Here is a 25,777-nt window from a genome sequence, read left to right as displayed (position 1 = left end):
TCACTCAGAACAGCTCAGAACGAAACAGGGCTACTTTGATAGTGCACCAGTACACATAATATGAATCATCTCTGGTACAATACACTCAAATAACTTGCTTTTTTTTTTCTTGTATGCTGTAGGTACCATAGTCAGAGCCACTTACATTACTTACCTATATTTTTACTCTAGCCTAATTGCACAGTGTTGTAGCCCCTAACATGCTGATACATTCTCAGGGGAGATAGATAAGGTTTATGCAATACTGTGGAAGATTATAGCCAAAGGAACACAATTTCCATCGGAAAAAATTAGGAGGAGGGCCAGTCAGATTTGTGGAGATGCAAGCCCTGTGTAACAAAAACAGTTGGCTAAAAACAGCTTTAGCTCTATTCAAAGTATTTCTAATATGCATCTTAAATTGTTAGCTATAAGTCTATTTGTTCTTCATTTTTGTTTAGCATATGCCTATTCTGCCGCTGTTCCTAGACTTTGCATTTCAATTGAAATGTTCCAATTGTGGGACAAACAAAGTTTATCTTATTTTTAATAGTCTGTGTATTGATAGATAGATAGATAGATAGATAGATAGATAGATAGATAGATAGATAGATAGATAGATAGATAGATAGATAGAAAGATAGATTGACTTTACTGATGAAAGGAAATTCGGTTGTACCTTAAAATAGTATTTATTTTAATCACTCAGATTTTATTAGTAATTAATTGATTTAATTTATTGTAATTAATTGAAATATGTGTTAGGGTTTCTTTATTAATTTTATCGAAGCGTGTATCCGGTCCGACAGGTGGCGGTAATGACTGAGCTTCTGTGACACAAAAACAGACCAGCGAGGAGCAAGGCGGAAGTTGGGCGGAGTTTGTGTTTGAAAGTGGCGGGCAGCGAAACCATTGATGTCTACAGCTCTCCTGAGTTTTTACTGGAGGATTATACTGTACATTTCTCACAAAGGGTATTTTAGTTTGATCGTTTTATGAACAGTCCACTACATACGATTGCACAAGTGTGTGGAAATACATATGCTCGTTTTGGAGGAAAGAAAACAGAGAGGTAGGCTACGTTAACAGCGCATTCATTCAGTAACGTCGATATACAAACCGCGTAGTTGTCCGAGTTTTGTCTTGTATTGAAATATCTCTTTAAATGAATAAATAAGAAACTTCAAACCGCTGTTAATGTTGAGTTTGACGTAGTTATGATTGACAGTGTCTATTCACACTACGAAGCTAAGTTAAAGCAAACTAATTCTCAGCGTCTTCAGGATTCTAACACAAACACAGGCCTACTTTTGGTGCGGTGTAATTTGTATGTGTGGTTTCATTTGTCTAATAGTTACTGTTTTGTTTTTCTTTACTGGTAGATTGTTAGTAGCTCATCATGTTGAGTGAGGATGTAAAGGTGATCCCTGTCCGGGTTGCCTTGCGCTGTCGGCCTTTGGTGCCCAAAGAAATCAATGAAGGATGTCAGAGTTGCCTAACCTTTGTGCCCGGAGAGCCCCAGGTCTGTGCTGTAACAGTACTGTATAATACACGTTATGGGGTCTTGATCATCAACTATTGTGCATTTTAGGTCGTTGTTGGGACAGAAAAGGCGTTCACATACGATTATGTATTTGATCCAACTGTCGAACAAGAAGAGGTTTTCAAATCAGCTGTGTCCTCGTTACTGTCTGGTCTCTTCAAAGGTGGGTTTATGTTTATTTAATGTTTCATGCGTTTTATAAAACCTCATGTCCATTTACTTGAAAACAACCCTTCAAACAAGTATTTAGTTAGAATCTGATTTCTTTTAGGCTACCATGCCACAGTGCTCGCCTATGGGCAAACTGGATCAGGGAAAACGTACTCTATGGGAGGAACATACACAGCAGCTCAAGAGAATGACCCTTCTGTTGGAGTGATTCCTCGAGTTATTAGAAAAATCTTTGATGAAAAGGAAAATGCCACAGAGTGTGAATTTTGCCTTGCTGTATCCTACCTTGAGGTTTGTTAATTGTACACTGTTCATTCAATAAGTTCAGCTTGAAAAATTGTGTCTTTATATCTATTTTTGTAATAGATCTATAATGAAGAGATTCTTGACTTACTTTCAACATCTAAAGACAAACCAGCCCTCAGCATTCGAGAAGACCCCAAAGATGGTATCAAGGTCAGTGGTGTAGCCATTTCCTTTACCATCATTACTGTCCTGGTGTTTTCTTATATGAAATTGTTTTGCAGATCGTGGGCCTAACTGAAAGACAGGTGATGTCTGCTCAGGAGATGGTTGGTTGCCTGGAGCAGGGGAACTCTGCTCGTACTGTGGGCTCTACCGCCATGAATGCTGCTTCTTCACGTTCTCATGCCATTTTCACAGTCACCCTGGAGCAACGCAGGGGAACAGATAAGTAAGATGATTGTAATGTTTGGAAGCAGGCCAGGGACTCGGTGCATTTGCCCACAATTCAGAGAGTTGGTTATTGGTGCATATTGGTGCATATTGTCATTATGTTTCAGAAGCAGTTTACCACAATTCAGTGTGTGACTAAATAATACAATTGTAGACTTGTATAAAGTGCCATAAAACACTATACTGGACAATGAATGCTTGTGCTTATTCTTACATGAATGCATTGTTATTTGTATAAAAATAATTAAATATTTGACCCTTTTCAGGTCTGATTCTGTAGTTTCCAAACTGCATCTTGTGGATCTGGCAGGTTCAGAGAGACAAAAGAAAACAAAAGCTGAGGGGGATCGTTTGAAAGAAGGTAATATGTCTTCTTTTAATCTGCGATGGCTGTACTTTAAATATGTTTTTCATAGGTACCATAGGTTATCAAATTACCATTTTAGTTACACTTGTTTTGTTGTTTGTTTGCTTTCCAAAAGTCTACCCTTTTTTCCTTCTCTGCAGGCATCAGCATCAATAAAGGTCTTTTGTCTTTGGGAAATGTAATCAGTGCTCTTGGTGATGAAAGCAAGAAAAGCACCTTTGTTCCTTACAGAGACTCAAAACTCACGCGTCTGCTACAAGGTTGGCTTTGATTTTCTCTAATGGTGTAACTAGGGCAACATTGGTTTATTTTTCCTATTTGAGTAGTACATTCAGATACAATGCATGTAGTTACTGTCTAAACCAGTGTTTCTCAAACTAATGTGCATGTACCACTGGTGGCATGTGGGGTACCCTGTTTGAGTATTTGTTTAATTTAAAGACAGTTCTATTAATGTACTCCTCCCTTTTTAGCCATGGTTTAGTCTAATTAGACCAGGTTTTATCTCATCTAAGCCCCAGTACAGACTTAATATGTCTTGTTTTTGATTGTGTATTGAACTTGTAAAACCAAATATTTTCTTATAATATTTGGTGTGAAAAAAATGAATTCATTTTTCAAATTACTTGAAAGACGTTTATTTGAGTATACGTAGTTTTTCAAATGTTTATGGTATTGAGATAAGAATTTGTAAGTTACAGACTGAGTGGGGTAAATAATTTTTTTTGTCAACAGACTCTTTGGGAGGAAACAGTCACACACTGATGATCGCATGCGTCAGCCCAGCAGACTCAAACATGGAAGAAACGATTAATACACTACGATATGCCGACAGAGCTCGCAAGATCAAAAACAAACCAAGTCATTAATGTTGACCCCAGAGCAGCTGAGATGAACAGACTCAAGAAGCAGGTACACAATTAGGAGCTGTATACTGCAATGGGCAAAAAAGCTTTTTTTAAATGTCTGTTTTAATCTTTTTAGGTCCAAGAACTGCAGGTGATGCTACTTCATGCCCGTGGAGGAGTAGCACCAGTGCTGTCTGGGTAAGCGGTTTGGACAGTATAAACAAATGCATACAAACCACAAAATTTGTGTTTTTTATCTCTCCCGTGTTTTTACATTTACCTTATGTCAAAATCTTGTCTTGTGAAAATTGCATTTCACCCCTTATACAATAATCACTATAACAAAAGGCCTCAATAGTCCAACTGTTTGTGTATCCCAGGGTGGAGTCCACAGAGAAAGTGACCAAGCTCTTGGAGAGAAACCGCACTTTGCAGGAGGAGAACAATAAGCTGAGCCGTGAGCTGAGTGAGGCAGCCGGACAAACCGCCCTCATGTTTGAGAAGATCATTATGGTAACCAAAAAAACAAAATTTATGCTCTAAAAAAGCCACTGAGAACTTGTTAAATTAAGTAATATACTAGTTGTACATGTGCACAAACTAAAAATTCACACTAGCTAAAATATATTCTTCTTGTTATATTGGATATTATGAGATTGTTTTTGTCGTATAAAGAGTTTTTATCTTTTGTGTAAATTATTGTAGACAGAACAAACAAATGAGAAACTGCTGAACAAACTGGAACAACTACAGCGACATGAAGCGTAAGTCTAATAAATGCTGCGTCAGCATTTACAAACAAAACATATATTATACAACCCTTTTTCAGATGTGCTGTAGACCTGGAGAAACTGTTGGTTAATCTGGAAGACCAGGAGCTGAAGGAGAATGTAGAAATAATGAAAAACCTCCAAGACATCATACTGGAACTAAAGGTCTGCGGATGTTTGTTTTATGGTTAACAAGGTGGCATCATAGATCTCTAACAATACACGAGGCTTTTATATTATATTCTTGCTCTTTAAGACTGAAAGTGCAGAGATGGCTGCTTCTATTGACGCGATGGCAGCAGAGGATGTACAGGAGACATCAGCAAACGGGAGCCACAACTCTGCAAGTGCTTCCCCTGCTGTATGTATAGTTCATTTGTGTTTTCAAATACTCTGCCCTGATTCTTCTGTTGGTTTTATTTAAATTATTTAGTCTATATCTGGTATCAAGACTATAGTAACTGTTTGAACTTGGATTTAATAGGATACTGCAGCCAGTGCTGGTAAAGAATCCCCAGAGGCCTATACCGCCCATCATGCATTGCGGCAGGCCCAGCTATCAAAGGAACTGATCGAACTTAACAAGGTGTTGAGCTTAAAGGAAGCATTTGTGAAGAAAATGTGCCAGAATGACAGTCAGCTGGAGCCAATGCAGTCAGAGCACCAGGTAAGGTCTCTTCATGTTCTGTAAGATTTATAAAGATGTATTCTGAGTTATAGAAGGGGGGATTATTAATGCCTTTTAAATTTCTTCACAGAAAAATGTACAGGAACTCCAAACAGCTGTGGACTCTCTGCAAAAGGAGAAAGAGAACCTTCTTTTAGCTCTGCAGTCTGCAAAGAAAGACACAAACCAGGCCAAGTATGAAGGATAATATATATTTTTACATTAATTTGGGATCAGTGGGTCTTATCTTGTGTCTTTGTGTAGACTTAGTGAACAGCGCAGGAAGAGGCTGCAGGAGCTGGAAGGGCAACTTGGAGAAATGAAGAAGAAAGCTAATGGAACAGTCAAAGCTTCTAAAACTTAAAGAATCCTCTGTCCAGAAAGTCGGCAAGCTCATGCAGGAGATCCAGGTAAACACTATAGCTGCGTACCTGTTTATCACCCCACAGAAGGAGGAAGGGGATGTATTTCTCTAACTCATCCCTAGCTTTCACCAACCTTTAGTCTCACCTGGTGAGACTGGGAGCTGTATGGATCTGATCTCTTTTGAGAAGAAGGTACTGTCATTGGTCAAATGAAGAAAAAACTCATGCAACAATCAAAGCTTCTAAAGATTAAAGAATCCTCTATCCAGAAAGTCGGCAAGCTCATGCAGGAGATCCAAGTAAACACTATAGCTGCGTACCTCTTTATCACCCCACAGAAGGAGGAAGGGGATGTATTTCTCTAACTCATCCCTAGCTTTCACAAAGCTTTATCACATTAATATCCATGTGTATTAACTTGAAGGGAAACTGGGGCACAACCAATCAGAGCGCTGCTTTCACCTCTTAATTTATTATTAGCTACAGACAGCATGTCTGATTTTGTCAGTGCTGTGCTTAAATATTCTGATATGTTCTGTACCTTTGTGACAAAGTGGGCCTTTGTCTTATTTTAAATTCACCTTAGTTTATGTTAAACATTTTGATTTTGGAAAGACACCTTTTGCTTTGCTTTACCTGGAATTGTTACTCACCTGGGGGAGGTGCTTCCTGTGAGCGGAGTATAAAAGGCAAGCAGGTGTCATCAATTAGGGAGACTTCTGTGCAGGTATTTGGTGTTTTGCTTTGAGTTACTTATTTTTTGTCTATTTGTACTTTTGTTGGTTAAACCCAGAAGTCTGTTTTTTAAAATAAATTTTGTCTACGTAAGACATAGGCCTGTAACGATAACAAATTTTGCAGGATGATTAATTGACCAAGAATTTATTGCGATAAACAATAATATTGACATTTTGAGACCAATTTCAACTAATATAATGACCATGGAATAAAAATGCAAATACATCCTCTCAATGATCAATAAACCTTACTTTCTAAAGAACATTTAAAACAGGAACTGTAAGACAATCAAAAACAATAGGCCTAAATAAAAGAGACTTAACATAGGACTAGCCTTATGTAGTCTGGCTCACAGCAAGGACTTGTTCACAAAAATGCACTTGTATTTGGTTCAGCAATGGTTTATTCAACCACCTTTCAGTCATCATCACAGCAGGTCTCACCCGGACCCAGTCACAAACACAACATGCAAATGCCATTGATACCACCAAGAGCTTCTACTGCTCTCAATATGGAGCTAGCCGAGGGACCAGCTTTTGACAGTTTGTGCAAAGCCTTAAACCAGCAAGCCAGTGTCACAGACTATTTGGTGAAAAATCATAAAGCCACTCTGCTCCCTGAATTAAAAATCTCCACCTTTAACGGTGACCCTCTGCAGTACTGGACCTTTATAAGATCTATTGAACACAGTTTAGAGGGCCGCACAAGTGATGCATGTGACAGACTACAGTTTCTGTTGCAATACACCAGTGACCAGCCTCATGATTTGGTAAAGAGCTGTATTCATATGGAGCCAACAGCTGGTTATGTTAAGGCAAAGGCCTTACTGAAAGAATTTTTTGGAGATGAATATAAGATTGCAGAAGCCTACATGAAGGAAGTAATGAACTGGCCAATAATTAAACCAGAAGATGGTGCTTCGCTACAGTCTTTTTTTATTGTTTTTGGCTGGATGTTGTAATGCCATGTCAAGCAACACATATTTAGAAGATCTGGACAACACTGCCAACATTAAGTTGCATGTAACCAAGCTTCCTTATAAGTTGAAAGAAGCCTGGAGAAAGTTTGCTTGTGATTTGCAAGAGAAAACAAAAAAGCGAGTGAAGTTTAAAGATTGTGTGGACTTTGTTTCAAAACAAGCCAAGTACATGGTATATCCGCTTTATGGAAATCTCAAAGACACAAGCATTAGTGTTAATGATAAAGCTAACCAGAGATCCAAATCAAGTGCCCCAGATCCACCAAAGCCAAAAAAGTCTTCAGTACAGCGGTTGTTTCTTCTTCTGAGAAAGACAGTAAAATAAGCATTTTACCCAATCAAAAGTTATCATACACTCCCACTGATGCAAACAGCAAACCCTGTGCTTATTGTAAAGGAGAGCATCACAGTCTGGCCAACTGTAGAAAGCTCAAAACAAAGTCACACAAGGAGAAGATCGAGGTTTTACGCCACAGAGGTTTATGTTTTGCCTGTTTGAAACATGGACATATGAGCAACAGTTGTAAAGAAAAGGCATCTTGTCAGGAATGTTCTGGACCACACCCCACTCTTCTGCACATGAACATTAAACCTAAAGAGGGAGAATACAACAATGAAAGCCACGAGCAGCAAACAGTCTCCAGTGCTCTGGTGCAGACCATGGAAGCGCGCAGCCACACTGGGGCTGGTAAGGAAGACTGCACTCTGTGTATTGTGCCAGTGTGTGTTAAAGCTATTAAAGGAACACATGTAGTCACAACTTATGCTTTTCTGGATCCAGGAAGCACTGCTACCTTTGCCACAGAGTCTTTGATTAATGAATTGCACATGAATGGACATAATACCAGCATTTTGCTGAAGACAATGGGACGAGAATCTGTTGTGAAGACCAGTATTGTGAATGGATTGGAGATCAGCAGCCTGGATGGTGAGAACTACATTAAGTTATTAGAAGTGTACTCACAAAAGCTGATTCCAGTGAGCAAAGAGAATATCCCACGTCAAGAGGATGTGAACTGCTGGCCACATCTGAAAGAAGTAAAGCTCCCTGTTATTCATGCTGACATTGGATTGCTCATCGGAACAGATGTTCCTCAAGCTATGGAACCACTTCAGGTGGTAAAAAGTGTGGCTGATGGACCATATGCTGTGAGAACATTATTAGGCTGGACAATTAATGGACCGCTCAGAGGCGGAGGAGAGGCCAAGCAAACTGATACATGGACTAAAGTGACTGTAAACAGGATTTCAGTTGCTAGATTGGAGGAGCTGTGGGAGCTTCAGTTTAAACAAGATTTTCCTGATGCTGGATTAACAGAAGAGCTTGAAATGTCAAAGGATGATCATCAGTTTATTTCTATGGTGTCTCAGTCTGCACAGCTGAAAGATGGACATTACAGTATTTGTCTCCCAATAAAGAGCTGCACATGCCCAATAACAGATTCGTCGCAGAGCAACGTTTACTGAATTTGAAGATTTTCTAGAGATGAGGCCTACTACAAGGAGTATGTGGCGTTTATGGACAGCATCCTAGACAAAGGCTATGCAGAGGAGATTACAAATGCTGAAAGTGAAACAAAAAATGAACGTATTTGGTATTTACCTCATCATGGAGTCAGACATCCAGTGAAAGAAAAGCTGCGTGTTGTTTTTGATTGCGGAGCCAGCTTTGGTGGAACATCTTTGAATCAGGAACTGCTGCAAGGACCAGATTTAACAAGTTCATTAATCGGAGTACTTTTAAGATTTCGTCAAGAGATGGTTGCCATGTTGGCTGACGTGGAGGCTATGTTTTATCAAGTTCAAGTGAGTGACTCTGAGACAGACCTCCTCAGATTCCTCTGGTGGCCTCATGGGGACTACAGTCAGCAGCTGGTGGAACACAAGATGAAAGTACAAATTTTTGGAGCTACTTCGTCACAAAGTGTAGCCACATTTGCAATGCAGAAATGTGCTTTGGATTTTGGAGAAGAGTTCCGCCAAGAAGGTGCTAAAACTATCTTTAAGAACTTTTATGTGGACGACTGCATTAAGTCAATTACAGATGAAGATGGTGCCATTTCTCTTGCAGCTGTCCAGACCAAATTACTGGCTAAAGGAGGCTTCAGAAAAACAAAGTGGTCAAGTAACAGCCGAAAACTGCTCAACACTATTCCAGCCAGTGAACGAGCTCACGGATTTCAAGATTTGGATTTGGATCAAGACTATTTACCGTTAGAGAGAGCCCTGGGAATACAGTGGTGTGCAGAAACTGACAAATTCAAGTTTAAGATCAACATCAAAGAGCGCCCGCACACCAGAAGAGGACTACTTTCCCTGGTCAGTTCCATCTTTGATCCACTAGGACTCCTCGCTCCAGTTATCTTGCCAGCCAAGAGACTTCTCCAGGAGATCTGTCACTTGAAATACTCCAGGGATGAAGAGCTGCCAGACAGCATTATTAAGATCTGGACTAAGTGGCTTTCTGGACTCAAGCAGCTGGATGGATTTGGAGTGGATCGATGTATTAAAACCAGGCTCTTTGGCTCATCCGTCTCAGCACAGCTTCACCATTTTGCTGATGCGAGTGAAGATGCTTATGGCACAGCGAGCTACCTGGTACTGCACACCTCTAAAAGTGACACACATTCCACTCTCCTGATGGCCAGAGCCAGAGTTGCACCACTGAAAACTCCTACTGTCCCACGGCTGGAGCTAACTGCAGCCACAGTTGCAGTGAAGATGGATAAGCTGCTAAGAAAGGAGTTGGAGGTGGAGCTTGTGGACTGTTTTTTGGACTGACAGTACTGCCGTCATTAAATATCTGAACAGTGAAACCGCAAGATTCAAGACATTTGTAGCTAATCGTGTGACCGTCATCCTGCAGCATTCACAACCATCCCAGTGGAGGTATGTAAATTACCTCTTACCCTGCAGATTGTGTTTCCAGGGGACTAGCAATCGATGCCTTCCTGCGGTGTGAGAGCTGGCTGTGTGGACCAGATTTCATCCTCCAGACTCCTGACCTGTGGCCCACAAATCCAGATCCCAGAGTTTTGGTTTGTGAAGACTTGGAGGTAAAAAGAGTGGCTCAAACACATGTTATCCAATCACAAAGGCTAAACAACGCGACAGACAGACTGATGCTTCATTTCTCCTCTTGGACCAAGCTGAAACGAGTTGTCGCCTGGTTTCTCAAGTTGAAAACGCTGTTGATTGAGCTGAGAGCAAGAAGAAAGGAACTATGGACATTAAATGATGAAAACAGGATGGAGGATTTCAAGAGAATTAAAGGAAAGGACATGACATGTGCTGATTTGGATGGAGATGATGATTGTGAAGTACATTCAAATGTAGTATTTCAAGGATGACATAATGATGTTAATGGAACAGCACAGAGTCAAGAGAAGTAGCCCGCTACACAAGCTCAATCCAGTGATTCAGGATGGAGTGATGCGAGTGGGTGGAAGATTGAGTCGATCAGCCATGCCAGCTGAATCCAAACAGCCAGTTATTCTGCCTAAACAGTCCCATGTTGCCACTCTGGTGTTGAGAAGTGTTCATGAAACTACAGCTCATGCGGGCAGAAATCACATGTTGGCAAAACTGAGAGAGAAGTTTTGGATTCCTGGAGCTAATGGAGCTATCCGGAAGCTGCTGTCAAAGTGTGTCACTTGCAGAAGATTACATGGCATGGCTGGAAAACAGTTAATGGCTGACTTACCTAAATGCAGGCTGCTCCCTGATGACCCGCCCTTTACCAAAGTTGGCATGGATTACTTTGGTCTCTTCCTGGTGCGGAGAGGCAGAGCCCAAGTAAAAAGGTACGGAGTCATCTTCACATGTCTCGCTGTAAGAGCTGTCCACCTTGAGCTTGCATCTTCTTTGGACACAGACGCATGTCTTAACGCAGTCAAAAGATTTGTGGCAAGACGAGGACAAGTGAAAGAGATGTACTCTGATAATGGCACCAACTTGAGAGCAGCAGACACATCGCTGAAGCTGGCCCTGCAGCAGTGGAATAGCAGCCGGATCACAAAGAATCTCCAGCAAAAGGGGATTGTTTGGCATTTCAACCCCCCGGCAGGTTCGCATCATGGTGGAAGCTGGGAGAGGCTGATACGCTCTGTTTGAAAAATACTGAACATGACAATGAAGGAGCAGGCGTTGGAGGAAGAAGGCCTACAGACTCTGTTGTGTGAAGTGGAAGCGGTCATCATCATTACCAGAGCTTCTTCAGATTTGAATGATTTAGAGGCCTTAACACCCAATTATCTTCTTCTGCTTAAAACTAAACCATCATTACCCCCTGGTGTTTTCAACAAGGAAGATCAGTATGTCAGAAGAAGATGGAAACAAGTATCTGGCAGATATTTTCTGGAAACGCTGGTGTAAAGAATACCTCATCCAACTTCAAGAACACCAGAGGTGGTCCACAACTGGACAGAATCTTCATATTGGTGACGTGGTGTTTAGAGCCCGACCGATATGGATTTTGTTGTGGCCGATATGAAACCGATATAATGGGAGTTGGGGCTGCCGATATATTTAGTGATGTAAAATTCACTGTAAATCTTGAATTGATTAAAAAACTTTTGGCTCTAGTGGATTCTAAATTGGGTTTATTTAGGCAACATTTGTTGTTATTTTGACTCTTTACATCATATTTACATACAGTAGATTGGCCTAATGGCATTTTTGCATCACATTCTAGCTACTGTTACTGTCACTGCTAGTGATGGGTATTCCAGTTTTTTTTTTTTTTTTGGAGAACCGGCTCGGCTCACTAAAGCAGCTGGCTCTTTCGGCTCCCAAGCGACTCTTGACATTGTTTTGTTGCAAGCAGGACTAAACCAGGACTGAGTGTCGGGACTCGGTTTCTATCTTTCTTCTTCACTCGAGCCCAAGATTAGTCCTGGTTTATTCATTTTATGCTGAACTGCAGCCAAATATGCACCTTTTTTTATCCTATGCACCTTTTTTTTATCCTATGCACACGCAGATTTCTGAAAGTTTCGTTTTCAGCCGCTGCTGCTGTCAAACTACGGGTCTACATGCGGACTTGAAGAGAAAAAGTGAGAAAAAGAGAAAACACGGCTCCCAATAAGAAACATGCTCCGGTTGTTCACTTCAAAGAGCCCGCAACTCCTAGCTAGTAAACTAGCGCTATTAGCCTTTAGCCGTAAAAACTTGCGCACCGCGGTAATTAAATATATGCATAAATGTGAATCATTCACACGTCTATTCACAGCTCATTTACATATCAATGCTGGTCCAGTAGCAAATATACGGCCAATATAATCACTTTACAATAGACCAATAGAAAACAGGCCTGTTTATGTGTGGGAGCTACAGCAGCTAATCGCTAACAAAACCTAAACTAGCTTCAAAGTCGATGTATTTCCAACACTCACCGCTCACACAGGCTCCTCCCTCACATCACAAGTCTGCACTAATAAATGTCATTTTAATCCAGACTCAAACCGATTGTCCGAAAAAGAATATAATCTCAGTGTTGCGCACCACTGCGTTTGTAAACAAACACACGCGAGTGAAGTGACGTCACTCTGGTGGTGTGTTCAGGGACAGTACGGACACAGACACAGACAAATTACACCGTAGATAAATACTGATGCGGAGCCACATATTAGGACATTTATCTGTCTGTAAATTGGATTAAATGAACATAATGTAGAGAGTCTAAGCTTTATAACGAGGTATAACATGCCCACGTGAAATATCGGCCCATATCAGCAAGCATATCGGCCGATAGCTGATATGTCTCCAGGTGCCCATATTGGCCGATAATATCGGCCGGGCTCTAGTGGTGTTGATTGTGGACGATACAGCACCCAGAAACTCATGGCCACTAGGAAAGGTGGTAGAGACTTTCCCAGACAGAAGAGGTCTTGTCCGCCAAGTTAAAGTATGGACTAAAACCTCAGAGCTTTGACACCAAACTGTGTCTTTTACTAGAAGCTCAAGAAACATGAGCTGTGATATGCATAGACTGTTTAGACTTGTTTTGTCTATATGCTACTGTAGGCTCCCTTTAATGAATTAATCTGTTTGATAATTGTTACAGTAAACTAGTTAACAATTAGGGGCCGGTAATGTGGGAGCCTAAACCCAGTTTGTAGTTTTTTTCATTATTGAGATAATTATTCTTATTTTGTTTGATTTAATGTTTACTTAAAATGCATGATTTTTGGTATTTTGGTGGTTCTTTATGGTTAACATGATTATTTGTTGATTATTTGTTACAAAGCAATTTGATCTATTTATATTTTTTCTTTAATTATTGCTAATGTTAATCATAAGTTTACTTATGTAATGTTTAATTTTTTGTATTATTTTGTGGTCTACGGCTCCCTATTTAAGATGTGTGCAGGTGCACCAGGAGAGGGTGGAGTGGAGCCAAACAGTTTTTTGATCTCCTGTCACCTATATGTTAAAGTTCCCCTTTTTGTTTGTATCTGTATGTCCTATAATGTGAATCCGCAGTGAAGAGTTTTTAAACGGCACTTGGATCGCTTTCCGTGGATTCTTTTATTTTTGAGGCATTTTAAAAGGTGGGACAAGGTGCGCAAAGCGTCAACTATGGCTTCACAAATGTTTGGACCTTACACAAAGCATTAAATAAAATGGATTATTAAGTTTCTGTAACAAACTTGTCCTTAAAAGTTATTTTAGTGATTTACTTATATTGGAATAATGTGTCTCTTCTCTCTGTGGCTGCTGCTGTGAGACTCGTCATTTTGGTCATTTAAATGTTCGTATTAACCTGCGACACAGGATGCTGTTTCTCTATGAGGGAGCCTCTGTCCTGTCTGGTGTCGTTTCGGTTCGATTTGGGGTTCTCCCGGGTGCTAGGCTAGTTCTGTCGCTCGGGTTTGGGTTTATATTGGCTGTTGGGGTTTGAGACATTTCCTCTCGTCATTTGTGCGCTCGCTGCATTTGACGCATGTGGCTATTGACACGTGTCCCGTTCACTCGTGTTGATTCGGCATCGTGACTTGTTTTGTCACTCCGCACAGCGGCACGCTAGCTTGTGTTTCTGCACTCAGACAACGCGCGCATTTGGTTCAAGCGTCATTAAGCTTGTTAAACGAGAGGAATCAGAGAGCGATAGAAACCTTCTAACATTCAGTCTCTTTGAGGGCAAGAAAGAGCGAGAGAGAGCGGGGAAAACAAACAAGCATGCAAATAGAATTTATGTTGGCTGGAAAAGTTACCGAGCTCGTTAAAAGTTACCGTACGATTAATCGATTTATTGATTATCGTTACAGGCCTAGTAAGACACCCTTGTTTGTGTGTCATCTGCCTCCTACTTCGACCACTTTGGCCAGCTTCCCCACATTTGGTGGCAGTGAGTGGTGGGATCCAGGCCAGTGGGAGGCAGAGAAGAAGCATGCAGACCAGACAAAACAAGGTTCGTGCTGCTGGAGTAACTGGTCCACCTGTCCGCCAACAGGGGTCAGTCAGCATAGAACCGGTGGTTACAAACTCGGGACAGTTGAGATGTGTACATCACCTCAAACGGCAAGGGAGGATCCAGGATGTTTCTCACCTCCGAGTGGTCGGGTGGAGTTCACAGTGGCGGCCCCTGAAGTGAGGATGGTGTCTCGTGTGGAGGTCCACCATTTGAGGATGGAGCTGCTTGGAGCTACAAGGACGTTGGGGGAGTCGTGGAGCGGTACGGCTAATGGCTGCCTTGTGTTCAGTGTTTGGCGGCCAGGAGCTACCATCAGGAGCTGTGGAGCTGGAAGGGCAACTTGGAGAAATGAAGCAAAAACTCATGGAACAGTCAAAGTAGGGGTGGGCGATATATCGATATTTTAAATATACTCTCGATATGAATTCTGACATATCGTATATATTGATATAATGCTTATATTCAGTTCTGATTTGTTTGTCTTCTCTCTCGTCGCCTCCGCGCGTCCCCGCCTCCCAGATTTTGTTCGCTCGTGTCTCCTTCACTCCTCACTGTCGCCGTGAACGCCGAAAGTTGGTACCAGTGAAAAACTTCAAGCACCACGAACCTTTTCCACCATTTACAGACAAGAACATCAGCAGCACATCCTCATATTCCACCGAGTCGCGTCCTTTAGCCCGAAAGAAGCTAAACGAGCTGAGCTGCGTGAGAAGCGCGCTGTTTATGCAAATGAGCCATGCGCTTAAGTTTCGTTTCTGTAAAATATAAACACACGTGAGCAAAACTGCATTAAACACATTATTATTGCAAACAGGCTGATGTGGCTCTAGACTCGTTATGCTTTATATATTGTAAAGTTTAGCAATGTAAAGTTTATTTGTGCAGAATATTTTAATTAATAATCTGCTGCAGTGTCACTTGTACAATAGTGTTTGGAAACGTTTGATTTGATCTGCAGTGGATTGTGGGATTAAACCTCAGAGCTCCTTACTGCTGGATAGGAACATGGATCTATTGAAATAAGGAACATCCTGAGCTTCTTCTGCTAAATGAGCTCATGGTTATGATTATGGTCTGGATAACAGAGTTAATGCAAAGATGAACTTGTGTTGAGTTGTTTTATTTATGAATGAAAAGAAGAAAATATGTATTTCTTTTATTTTACAGTTAAATTATTATTTATGTAATTAGGGTTTTTTGTAATCTTAAATGTTCCTATATGAACTGTCGACCTCTTACATTTCAATTTAAAAAAAAAAAGACCTTGTGGAATTTGGCAGATTTGTTTTTGCAGTTTTCAGTTTTAGGGGGTTATTTTTTCTTGAACATATATCGAGATATATATCGTATATCGAGATATATTTTTTGATCCATATCGCCAGCCCTAAGTCAAAGCTTCTAAAACTTAAAGAATCCTCTGTCCAGAAAGTCGGCAAGCTCATGCAGGAGATCCAGGTAAACACTATAGATGCGTACCTGTTTATCACCCCACAGAAGGAGGAAGGGGATATAAGGGTATTTCTCTAACTCATCCCTAGCTAAATTTTGTTGTCCTTGCAGGCAATGAAGAGTCAGCGTACACAGCTCATGAGACAAATGAGAGACGATTCTGAAAAATTCAGGCTTTGGAAGAGCAAGAAGGACAGAGAAGTGATTCAGCTTAAAGAAAAAGTATTCACAAGGGATTTCATTCAACTTTTGTATTTTCATTTCACTTTTCTACATTGTAATCATTGCATTTAAATTTTGCGCAGGATCGTAAGCGGCAGTATGAGTTGCTCAAACTTGAAAGGGATTTTCAGAAACAGGCTAATGTATTACGCCGCAAAACCGAAGAGGTAAAATCATTAGGATCATTAGTTATTAAAGCACCATTCTTGATAGACTCTATTAAAGCTATTTTCTTTCTCACAGGCTGCAGCTGCAAATAAGCGCTTAAAGGATGCTCTGATGAAAAGAAGTGAGGTGTCAGACAAACGCAAAGATGCGCAGAGCAAAGGCATGGACAGCGCGGCCTCTCGAGTGAAGGTAAACATGTCTGTGTTAAACCTGTTAAGTGTTAAATTGTATTATTTGAATTGGATTATCCTTTAATTTTAAGTATTGCAATTAGATTACAATTAGATTATTGCAGGTATTGCAATTAGATTAGCTTGAGTTATGTTTTAAAAGTAAGATTCTGTTCAGAGTGCACATTGTAAACAACCCCTACACCATTAACATTTGAGAACAGAATGAAATATGAACTCATAAACTAATCCAATAATTCTATGCATTTCGTAACATGGTTATAGAGGTCTAAACTACAGGTAGAACATTATTTTTTATCATAAAACAGGATATTGAATTGCAGACTTGGCAATTTTAAATAAATGTTGGGAATAGTCCAAACTTGCATCAGACATATAATGGTCTTTTGTTTCTCTGTCTTTTGTTGATTCTGTTGTGGTTTTAGGCTTGGCTGTTCAATGAAGTGGAGGTGATGGTGAGCACAGAGGAGGCACGGCGTCACCTGAACGACCTGCTCGAGGACAGGAAGGTGCTCGCTCAGGACATCAGCCACCTCAAAGAGCAGATCGAGGCTGGAGAGAGACCTGCCTCCAAAATCAGAGTGAGATAGCGACCTTTACTGTATGTAAAAGAAAAACACAGGCAGTTTTAAACTGGTTTTATTATTTATAAATTCAGCGTCGGACCCTAATCATCTCTGAGCTGGAAACACAAGGGGCACTAGAGACCCCACTAAGTAAACAAGTGGAAAACCTGGAAACAGAAATGAGCCTCAGGTGAGCCATGCACATGTTGTTTATATATTAATTACATCTGAAAACACGTGTTTTTTCAAACTTTTTGGAGTTTGTAAACAAAACAAAAAGTCATTTTGACAGTAATCTGTGCATAAGGTTGTCTTTTCTGATATTAACATAGAGCGACACAGTGCGATACAATGGATGTGAAGTAGAAAGGCACAGTGCTTAGAAAGATGCTTAGAAACCAATGATAATATGGACTGACTGACACTCAACACGTGTCACTTTCAGAAATGCCCAGATAGCCGACCTTCAGCAGAAAGTTCTAGTGGCCGACAGCGAGGGGCGTTGGAAACAACGCATCGACAGCATCACGAGCATTGCGGAGGCCAAGTGTGCCCTCAAGGTCCTCATGTCTGAGGTGAGTAAATATGAAAGTATCTTATCTACTTCAGCTGTTTTATAAGTGCACTCAAGCGTGTTTGTTTTTCCAGCTGGTAAGCGCTAAAACGGCTTGTGCTAAGCTGGAGAGTGATCTGAAACAAGAGAAGGGAAATGCCCAGGACCTGAGGAAGATGCTGGCCGAGGAGAGGAATGTGATGTCCACTATGGACATGGAGCACCAACAGCAGCTGGTCGAACTGGAGGAGAGGCACCAGGAGAAGGTGATTTAATCTTATCATTAGAGGTGACTGGTTAACATTACTATGACACTTACTTGTCATTGTATTTCAGGTCCATTATTTTCTCACACAACTTCAAAACAAGTCTATTTGTGCTGAACCTGAGAAACCAGCTCCCAAAGATATTTCAAGGGAGAAGGAGCTTCTGGAACGCCTTCAGGCTCAGGTCTGTACAGCTCGAGGGAAGTTTACTTTTTGGAAGTCATTATTCATTATACTATTGTAGCCACAGCTGCCCTGGGGCAGACTGATGTAAGCGAGGCTGTCTTTTTTTTTTTTGTACAGTTGCAGTAAAAAACAAATATATGATTATGTGTGGAATTTTAGGAAGAAGAGATCGCCAGGCTACGTGAATTAAATGAACAGAACAAGTCTATTGTAGAGCAGAATGAGCATTTTAAACAGGTAATGCTGATAATGAATGCATTTGTTTTATCATGAGCATAAATTCACCTTAATATCAGTGGTTATTTCCTGGTTAAATACTTTCCTCCCACAGAAATTTGCACTTCTTCAGATAGCAAGTGGAAAGAAGGTTCTTGCACCAGCAGCTCTCAATGAACAAAAGCCTGACGAGTCATTTGAGTATGTACCCCCAAAGGTGAGGTACTACACCAAGGTTTGGTTGTGTGGACTGTGCAATATTTATTAGATAAATTAGCGAAAAATATTATTTTATTTGCATTTGACAGCCTAAAGGGAAGCGCTTCACCACAGCAAAGGCACCAATAAATACAACCATCACTGTGGAGGAGTTGATGTCTCCTAGTGAGGAAGAGGAGGAGACTGAGGAGGAACCTGAGGAGTGGCGTCCTAAAAAGACTGAAAAGGGACGTACAAGCTCCAGGAAGTCAAAAGCCGCTGGGGTAAGAATCAAACTATCTGCTTAAAGGGCCGTTCACACCAAAGTGTCCAGTTTCTATGTAAAGTCCCTGTGCGTGTACCTGTGTGCCGGTGTCACTGCTGCTCCTTTTTGGACATTTGTGCTATATTGTTAAGTCCCGAACACCGATTTCGAACTGTGGACACGGTACTATAACGTTGGAGTCTCAATACGAGTCCTGGTTGGCTTGTTGATTCACAACTATCTGGAAACTGAAAAACTGTAAGCGAACTCAGGCTCATCTGCAGCTGATCGAATGACAGCGTGGACAGCTGTTTGGCCAACATCTGTAGGGATGGCGCCGAAAAAAAAAATATTGGCCGAAGAATATGATGAGATTAAAATGTCGCTGGACAGCCTTACTAAAGACAACAATACGGTTGGGCAGAGACCGGAAGAAATTTTGAACCTGTTGGAAGAGGTGAAAAGGCTGCGAGTCCTCAATGATGAAAAGGATAAGCGCATCACAATGCTGGAAAAGAGGGTCATAGAGCTGGAGCAATACACTCAAATGAACGACGTAATTGTCACTGGGATCCGCATCAAACCCCGGTCATACACCCGGGCGGTGTCTTCCGACAACGGGGAAGAACTCAGGGAGCAAGACGTGAGCTCCACGGAGCAACAGGTTGCAGCGTTCCTGCACACGAAAGGAATTGAGTTGGACATAATTGGGATTGAAGCGTGCCACCCACTGACCAGGAAAAACTCATACGAGAAATCCGCGGTGATAATGAGGTTCGTGAACAGAAAAGACATGACTGCTTTGCTTAAGCAAGGATACAAACTGAAAGGAACCAATGTTTACCTGAATGAACACTTCACTAAACACAATGCGGACATTGCGAAAAAAGCCCGCTACTTGAGGAAACAGAAGAAGATTCAGAGCACCTGGACTGCAAACTGTAAAGTTTTCATCAAGTTAAACAGGACGCCCGAAAAGGCCAAAATAATCGTGATTAAAAGCATGGATGATCTGGACGTATTTGATTAACATCAACGGGCATAAGCAGAGGTAACACACTCATGATGACCACAAAGCACGCATCTCTCTCTGTAAATAATAGGCCTGGTCACTCGACGCAGATGAACGAACAGGACAACACGGAACTGCGCATATTTGAATATACTGAATATAACTCGCAGGATTTGGAACAGGACATAGATCCGGATAACAACTACTTTTCTACTATGAACAATAATTACACCCAAGATCAATATAATAGTTCCATAAAAAGTGATGGGAAACTTTCAGTGATCCATTTCAATAGTAGAAGCCTCTACACAAACTTTATTCATATTAAAAAATATTTAAACAAGTTCACCCACCCATTCAACATCATTGCCATATCAGAAACTTGGATCAACGAGAGTGAGGGTGCGGATTTTGAGCTTGAAGGATACGAATTACATTATATCAATAGACTGAATAAAGGTGGTGGAGAAGTGGCATTATACATAGACAAAGACTTGAATTATAAAATCTTAGATAAAATGTCAATAGCAGTGAATAATCTGTTTAAGTGTATCACTATTGAAATTTGTCTTGATAAAAAAAAAAAAAAAATTCTAAGTTGTATTTACAGAGCACCTGGGTCAAACATTGAAGATTTTAAAAAAAATTGATAGAGGAATCATTTTAACAGATTATGAATAAGAGAGTCATAATATGTGGAGATATTAATATTGATCTGTTAAATCCAAACAAGCTTCAAGGAATGGAGGAATTCATAAACACCATGTTTAGTTTAAATTTATTCCCAAAGATAACTAGACCTTCTAGAATTACCACTCATTGTTCCACTCTTATTGACAATATATTTACTAATGATATGGATAACGATTCATCTAGCGGTCTTTTCGTAAATTACATCAGTGACCATTTACCCGTTTTTACTGTTATCAACACCAGTTTAAAGAAAGAAGGCACAGAGCATAAAAATATATATCGGGACTGAAATCAGAAAGAACCATCGTATCCTTTAAAAATGAGTTACTTGAAGAGGATTGGAGTGATATCTATCACAATCATGACATCGATAAAGTATATGATGATTTTTTAAATAAATATATCACCCTATATAACAAGCACTGTCCAGTCAGACAGCGCACAAAGAAAGATAATTATAAAGAACAACCATGGGTAACTAAGGGCATCCAGATGGCTTGCAAAAAGAAAAATATGCTGTATAAAATATTCATTAAAAAGAAAACAAAAGACACTGAAATAAAATATAAAATGTACAAAAATGAATTAAGTATTAAAGCCGTGCGCGGCGATGGTGGCCCTCGCCCCAGCGCGCACTCCCCTCCCATGTGACCGTCGGGGACTCGCGACCACCCCAGCACGACTTTTAATCTTCCCGACAGCGCCCAGGCCGACAGCTCGTCCATTAGACACATTACATAATGCATCTTTAAATATTTTTAGGAGTCATTGCGCCCCTGCTGGCCAACAGTGGAAATGCACCATGTCCATTATATATATTTTTTTTTAATCATAATCATGCATAGAACTTATTCCATGAATTTGGTACTAATCCAATAAAGTTGACGTTTCATGTCTATTTTAGGGGGCGCTATAGAGTTCACTTTTCATATACTTTATAGTGTATTATATTCAGATCAAAATCACGCATTAGTGATTCAAATTTCAGCACAATCGGACTAAGCTTGTAGGTGTAATAATTTTTAAACTATTTTTGGGGGTAGTCTTTGCACCCCTACTGGCCAATGGTGGAAAATGCACCATGTCCGTAATACACTTTTATGCTTGTAATCATGCATAGAATTTAATTCCCGAATTTGGTCCTTATCCGATAATGTTGACGTTTCATGTCGATGCTAGGGAGCGCTATAGAGTTTACTTTTCATATGTTTTATAGTGTATTACATTTACGTCGTGATCATGCATTAGTGATTTATATTTCAGCACGATCAGACTAAGACTGTGGATGTAATAATTTTTTAACTATTTTTTGAAGGAATCTTTGCACCCCTGCTGGCCAACCGTTAAAAATGCATCATGTCCGTAATGGATTTTTTTTTGCTTGTAATCATGCATAGAATTTAATACCCAAATTTGGTACTAATCCAATAATGTTGACGTTTCATGTCTGTGCTCGGGGGAGTTATAGTGTTTACTTTTCATGTTTTATAGTGTATTATGTTCAGGCTGAAATCACGCATTAGTGATTCAAATTTCAACACGATCGGATTAAACATGGGCATGTAATAATTTTTTAACAATTTTTTGGGGGAGTCTTTGCACCCCTGCTGGCCAGTGGTGGAAAATGCATCATCTCCGTAAGAGACTTTTTTGCTTGTCTTCATGCATAGAATTTAATTTCCGAATTTGGTACAAATTCGATAATGTTGACATTTCATGCCTATGCTAGGGGGCGCTATAGAGTTCACTTTTATTAGATTTCATATTTCATTACATTCAGGCCTGGATCACATTAACATTGGCCCAGAATTGGCTGGAAAAATTTCATTACCATGTACAGTGGAAAGTGAACAGTTCATACAAAGAAATCCAAATTCTTTATTCCTTAAGCCTGTGGATGAAATTGAAGTAATTAATTTTATGAGTTGTAAAAGCAAAAAGTCAGCTGACTTTAATGATCTAGACATGGCTTTGATAAAACAAACAATAAATGAGATTGCTAGACCGTTAGCACATATTTTTAATTTATCATTGCAGACAGGCACTGTCCCAAAAACCATGAAAATAGCAAAGGTGAAACCATTATTAAAGCAGGAAATAAGCATCACTTTACTAATTACAGGCCAGTATCATTGCTACCTCAATTCTCTAAAATTTTGGAAAAACTTTATAATAGTAGGCTGGATAATTTTATTAAAAAACACAAATTGCTTGATGATAATCAATATGGTTTCAGGAGTAACAGATCAACTGTGCTCGCTTTACTGGACTCTATTGAAGAGATTACAAATCATATAGATAACAAAAAAATAGCTGGGCTGTTCATAGATAATAAAAAAAAAATGCATTTGACACAAGAGATCACGGTAAATTGATAGAAAAACTGGAATTATATGGCATAAGGGGGTAACTCTAAACTGGGTAAAGAGTTATTTAGCAAATTGATCTCAGTTTGTTCAGTTAAATGATTACAACTCATCATGTTTGGACATTCTGTGTGGTCTACCCCAAGGTTCTGTGTTGGGGCCCCAATTTTTTTATTTGATATATTAATGACTTATGTAAGGTATCAGTTATTAAATCGGTCTTATTTGCAGATGACACAAACTTATTTTGTGCTGGTGAAAATTTACAAGACTGACTTTCAGAAATTGAGTCTGAAATGCTGAAATTAAAAACATGGTTTGATAGGAACAAATTATCTCTAAATTTGAGCAAAACAAAAGTAATGTTATTTGGAAACCACAATGACAATAAGCAAATTCAGCTGCAAATACAGGGGGTTAACATAGACAGGGTAAAGAAAAATAAATTTCTAGGCGTTATTATTGATGAAACACTTAACTGGAAAGAACACATACAATATATACAGATGAAAATTTCAAAAAACAGCAGTATTAGGTAAGGTCAAATATTTTCTGGACAAGAAAGCTCTACATACACTTTATTGTTCCTTAGTTAGCACCATATTTAACATACTGTGCTGAGATCTGGGGTAATAATTATAAAACAATATTGGAACCACTATTCACATTAGAGAAAACCACCTATAAATTGAAACAAAATTTAACAAGGGAGAAAATAATTTGTTCCCAAATAGTTGCTCAAAAATTTCTGAAATTTTGAATACATATTTGAATATTGTTATCAGCATACTCCAGAAGAAACTGAGATACACATTTTGTCAATATTTAATGTACTGTAATTTAGCTCTTGTTGGTGAGTTGTACGTCATCTGTCTCGTCTTATTTGTGCCTCTAGTGCTCTTGCAAAGGTCGCTGTGGTAACAGGCTGTGCAAGTGCCGCAAAGGAAAGATGACGTGTGGAGAGAACTGCCAGTGTGATCACGAAAAATGTCGTAACATGGACAACAATGGGTCTGCCACTAAAGTGAGTTGTGTGTAATCAAGGACAGTATTGACACTTAGCAGATGATGTCCTCAACATTCCTGTGGGTTGTGATGCTAACTGTAGGCTCTGCTCTGTCTGTGGCTTTATTAGACTTTATGGTCAGATTGTGTTAAATTAAAACTCAGAAGAACTGATTTAGCTGGAACTATAACACATGAGCTGATCTGTGCTGTTAAACAAGTTTCTCTCACATAAAATTATAGTCGTAAGATGGCTAGATAGCTATTGATCACAGGCTCCTGAAAATGTGTTGTTTAAATGTTAAAACTTTTTCCTTTGACAGTGTTTGTTGATGGGTGTATTGTGACACCATTAGAGAATGGAGAAATGTTGAATACATAATCTGATCCAACAGATATAATAAAAAATAACCAATGTAAGAAATGTGAATAGTCAGATTCATTTATTGATTATAGACATTTCATACCTTTTTATTATTTCTGTGTACAATCTCATAATTGCCACCTTATTTTGGTGTTGCTGTTGTTAATTTCATTATACTAACTCTGACCACACAGAAATCAAGTCAGACTGAGAACGTGTCCAGGGAAGGAGCTGTATCTCCTCGAGACACAGGGTCTGGGAGCCCTGACAACACCACCTTCTTCAAACCGCCCACCTGCACACCAACCAAGAAGGTAAACAATCTGGAACTTGCATTTCAAAAACCCTGTGTGGTAAATATATAGACCACTTATTTAGAGCTGGGCGACTAATAGAATTTCGAGATTCAGTTGGTAGTGACATGCTTGTGGTTTTGGGGGTACACAGCCCTGAAATTATCTAGTGAACTAAAGGTAAAAGGTCTCTGTTTCATGACATCACAAGGTGGAACAGAGCATTTTGAGGTTTGGAGATGTAGACAGACTAATAATAAAGGGTTACTCATGTTTGAATGAAGGTAACATTATAACATGGGTTAAAGCTCACAAGAGTCAATTTTTGCATAATATAGGACCTTTTAAACATGACTGAAGAATAAAAGTTGTCCATGTTCATGAAATCAATATTGCAAACCATTTTGTTTTTGAAAAGAAGGAATAAAATCAAATTGAAAAGTGAGATTGATCAATATGAGGAAATAAAATGGTGTTATGTTTGTGCTTCAGGTGCTCAAAGAAATTGGAGATATGGGACATGACACTGAGGACCTGCTGAAGAGCACCATCATGATGGAGCAGGAGGATGAAGAGGAAGAGGAGGAGCGGACAACTGTCAGCTTCCTCAAGAAAAAGAAGAGGATCCTAACAAGTTTCCAGAACAGCTTTTTCTCTGGTTGCACTCCGATCAGGGAAGAATCTTAACATCACTGTGTTTTTTAATGTGTCTTGTCTGTGAGTTTTATATCTTGCTAGATTATTTGTACTGTAATTTTAATGTAGCTCTTGATTGTAAACTGCTAGAGGTTATAAAGTGTGACCTGCGATACTTAAATAAAATGATCCTAGAATCTTGTACATAGTGTAAAATTGCTGTCAGACTAAATACATATTTTAACATGCATTAACAGTTCATTGAAATAATACAAAAAAACTAACCAGACAATGAGTAGAACGTTACCTTATCGCATCTTGGGGTTCAATAAAGTCTTTCAGTCAAATGTTTATCAGTTTCTGCACCAGATCAAACTAGTTCTGTTTTATTTATTTTTTAATAATTCCTCTTGTTATTCCCGTACTGACGGAAGTGCAACCACCATTTTCTGAGCACATGAGTTTTTGCCACCGGCGCTCACTTTGTGTAGTTCAACTGTAGCAGGTCAATAACATGAAATTAAATCAAGGCTTAAACAAAAGTACCAGTCTTTCTCTTTGTTTCGTTTAAATAAAATGTTTGTTTCAACA

The 25,777-nt window shown here is 39.6% G+C and overlaps 2 protein-coding genes across 2 annotated transcripts; both read left to right on the top strand.

Annotated features, from left to right (window-relative positions):
- Positions 1-694: 694 nt before the first annotated feature.
- kif4 (kinesin family member 4) lies at positions 695-25,777 on the top strand. Its single transcript, XM_055148506.1, is given in 33 exon segments — positions 695-1,051; positions 1,362-1,501; positions 1,571-1,685; positions 1,794-1,984; positions 2,060-2,149; positions 2,221-2,387; positions 2,656-2,750; positions 2,897-3,016; positions 3,492-3,616; positions 3,618-3,668; positions 3,741-3,802; positions 3,985-4,117; positions 4,310-4,368; positions 4,434-4,539; positions 4,631-4,735; positions 4,859-5,041; positions 5,133-5,236; positions 5,306-5,384; positions 15,927-15,992; positions 16,098-16,208; positions 16,292-16,375; positions 16,452-16,565; positions 16,993-17,148; positions 17,226-17,323; positions 17,579-17,708; positions 17,782-17,952; positions 18,023-18,136; positions 18,298-18,375; positions 18,470-18,571; positions 18,663-18,836; positions 23,784-23,912; positions 24,452-24,571; positions 25,043-25,777. Coding segments are annotated over 32 exon segments (3,750 nt in total). The 5' UTR covers positions 695-1,051; positions 1,362-1,378; the 3' UTR covers positions 25,238-25,777.
- Positions 8,642-9,904, top strand: LOC129407441 (uncharacterized). The gene is made up of 2 exons (XM_055148502.1): positions 8,642-9,110; positions 9,195-9,904. The coding sequence occupies exons 1-2, from the start codon at positions 8,642-8,644 to the stop codon at positions 9,902-9,904; spliced, it is 1,179 nt and encodes a 392-aa protein (XP_055004477.1).

Source organism: Boleophthalmus pectinirostris, unplaced genomic scaffold, assembly GCF_026225935.1.
Source record: "Boleophthalmus pectinirostris isolate CB_2022bp ecotype Guang Dong unplaced genomic scaffold, ASM2622593v1 HiC_scaffold_12, whole genome shotgun sequence".
NCBI classification, from domain to species: Eukaryota; Metazoa; Chordata; class Actinopteri; order Gobiiformes; family Gobiidae; genus Boleophthalmus; species Boleophthalmus pectinirostris.
The sequence above is the reverse complement of the archived record's forward strand: the minus strand, read 5'-3'. Positions and strand labels throughout refer to the sequence as shown.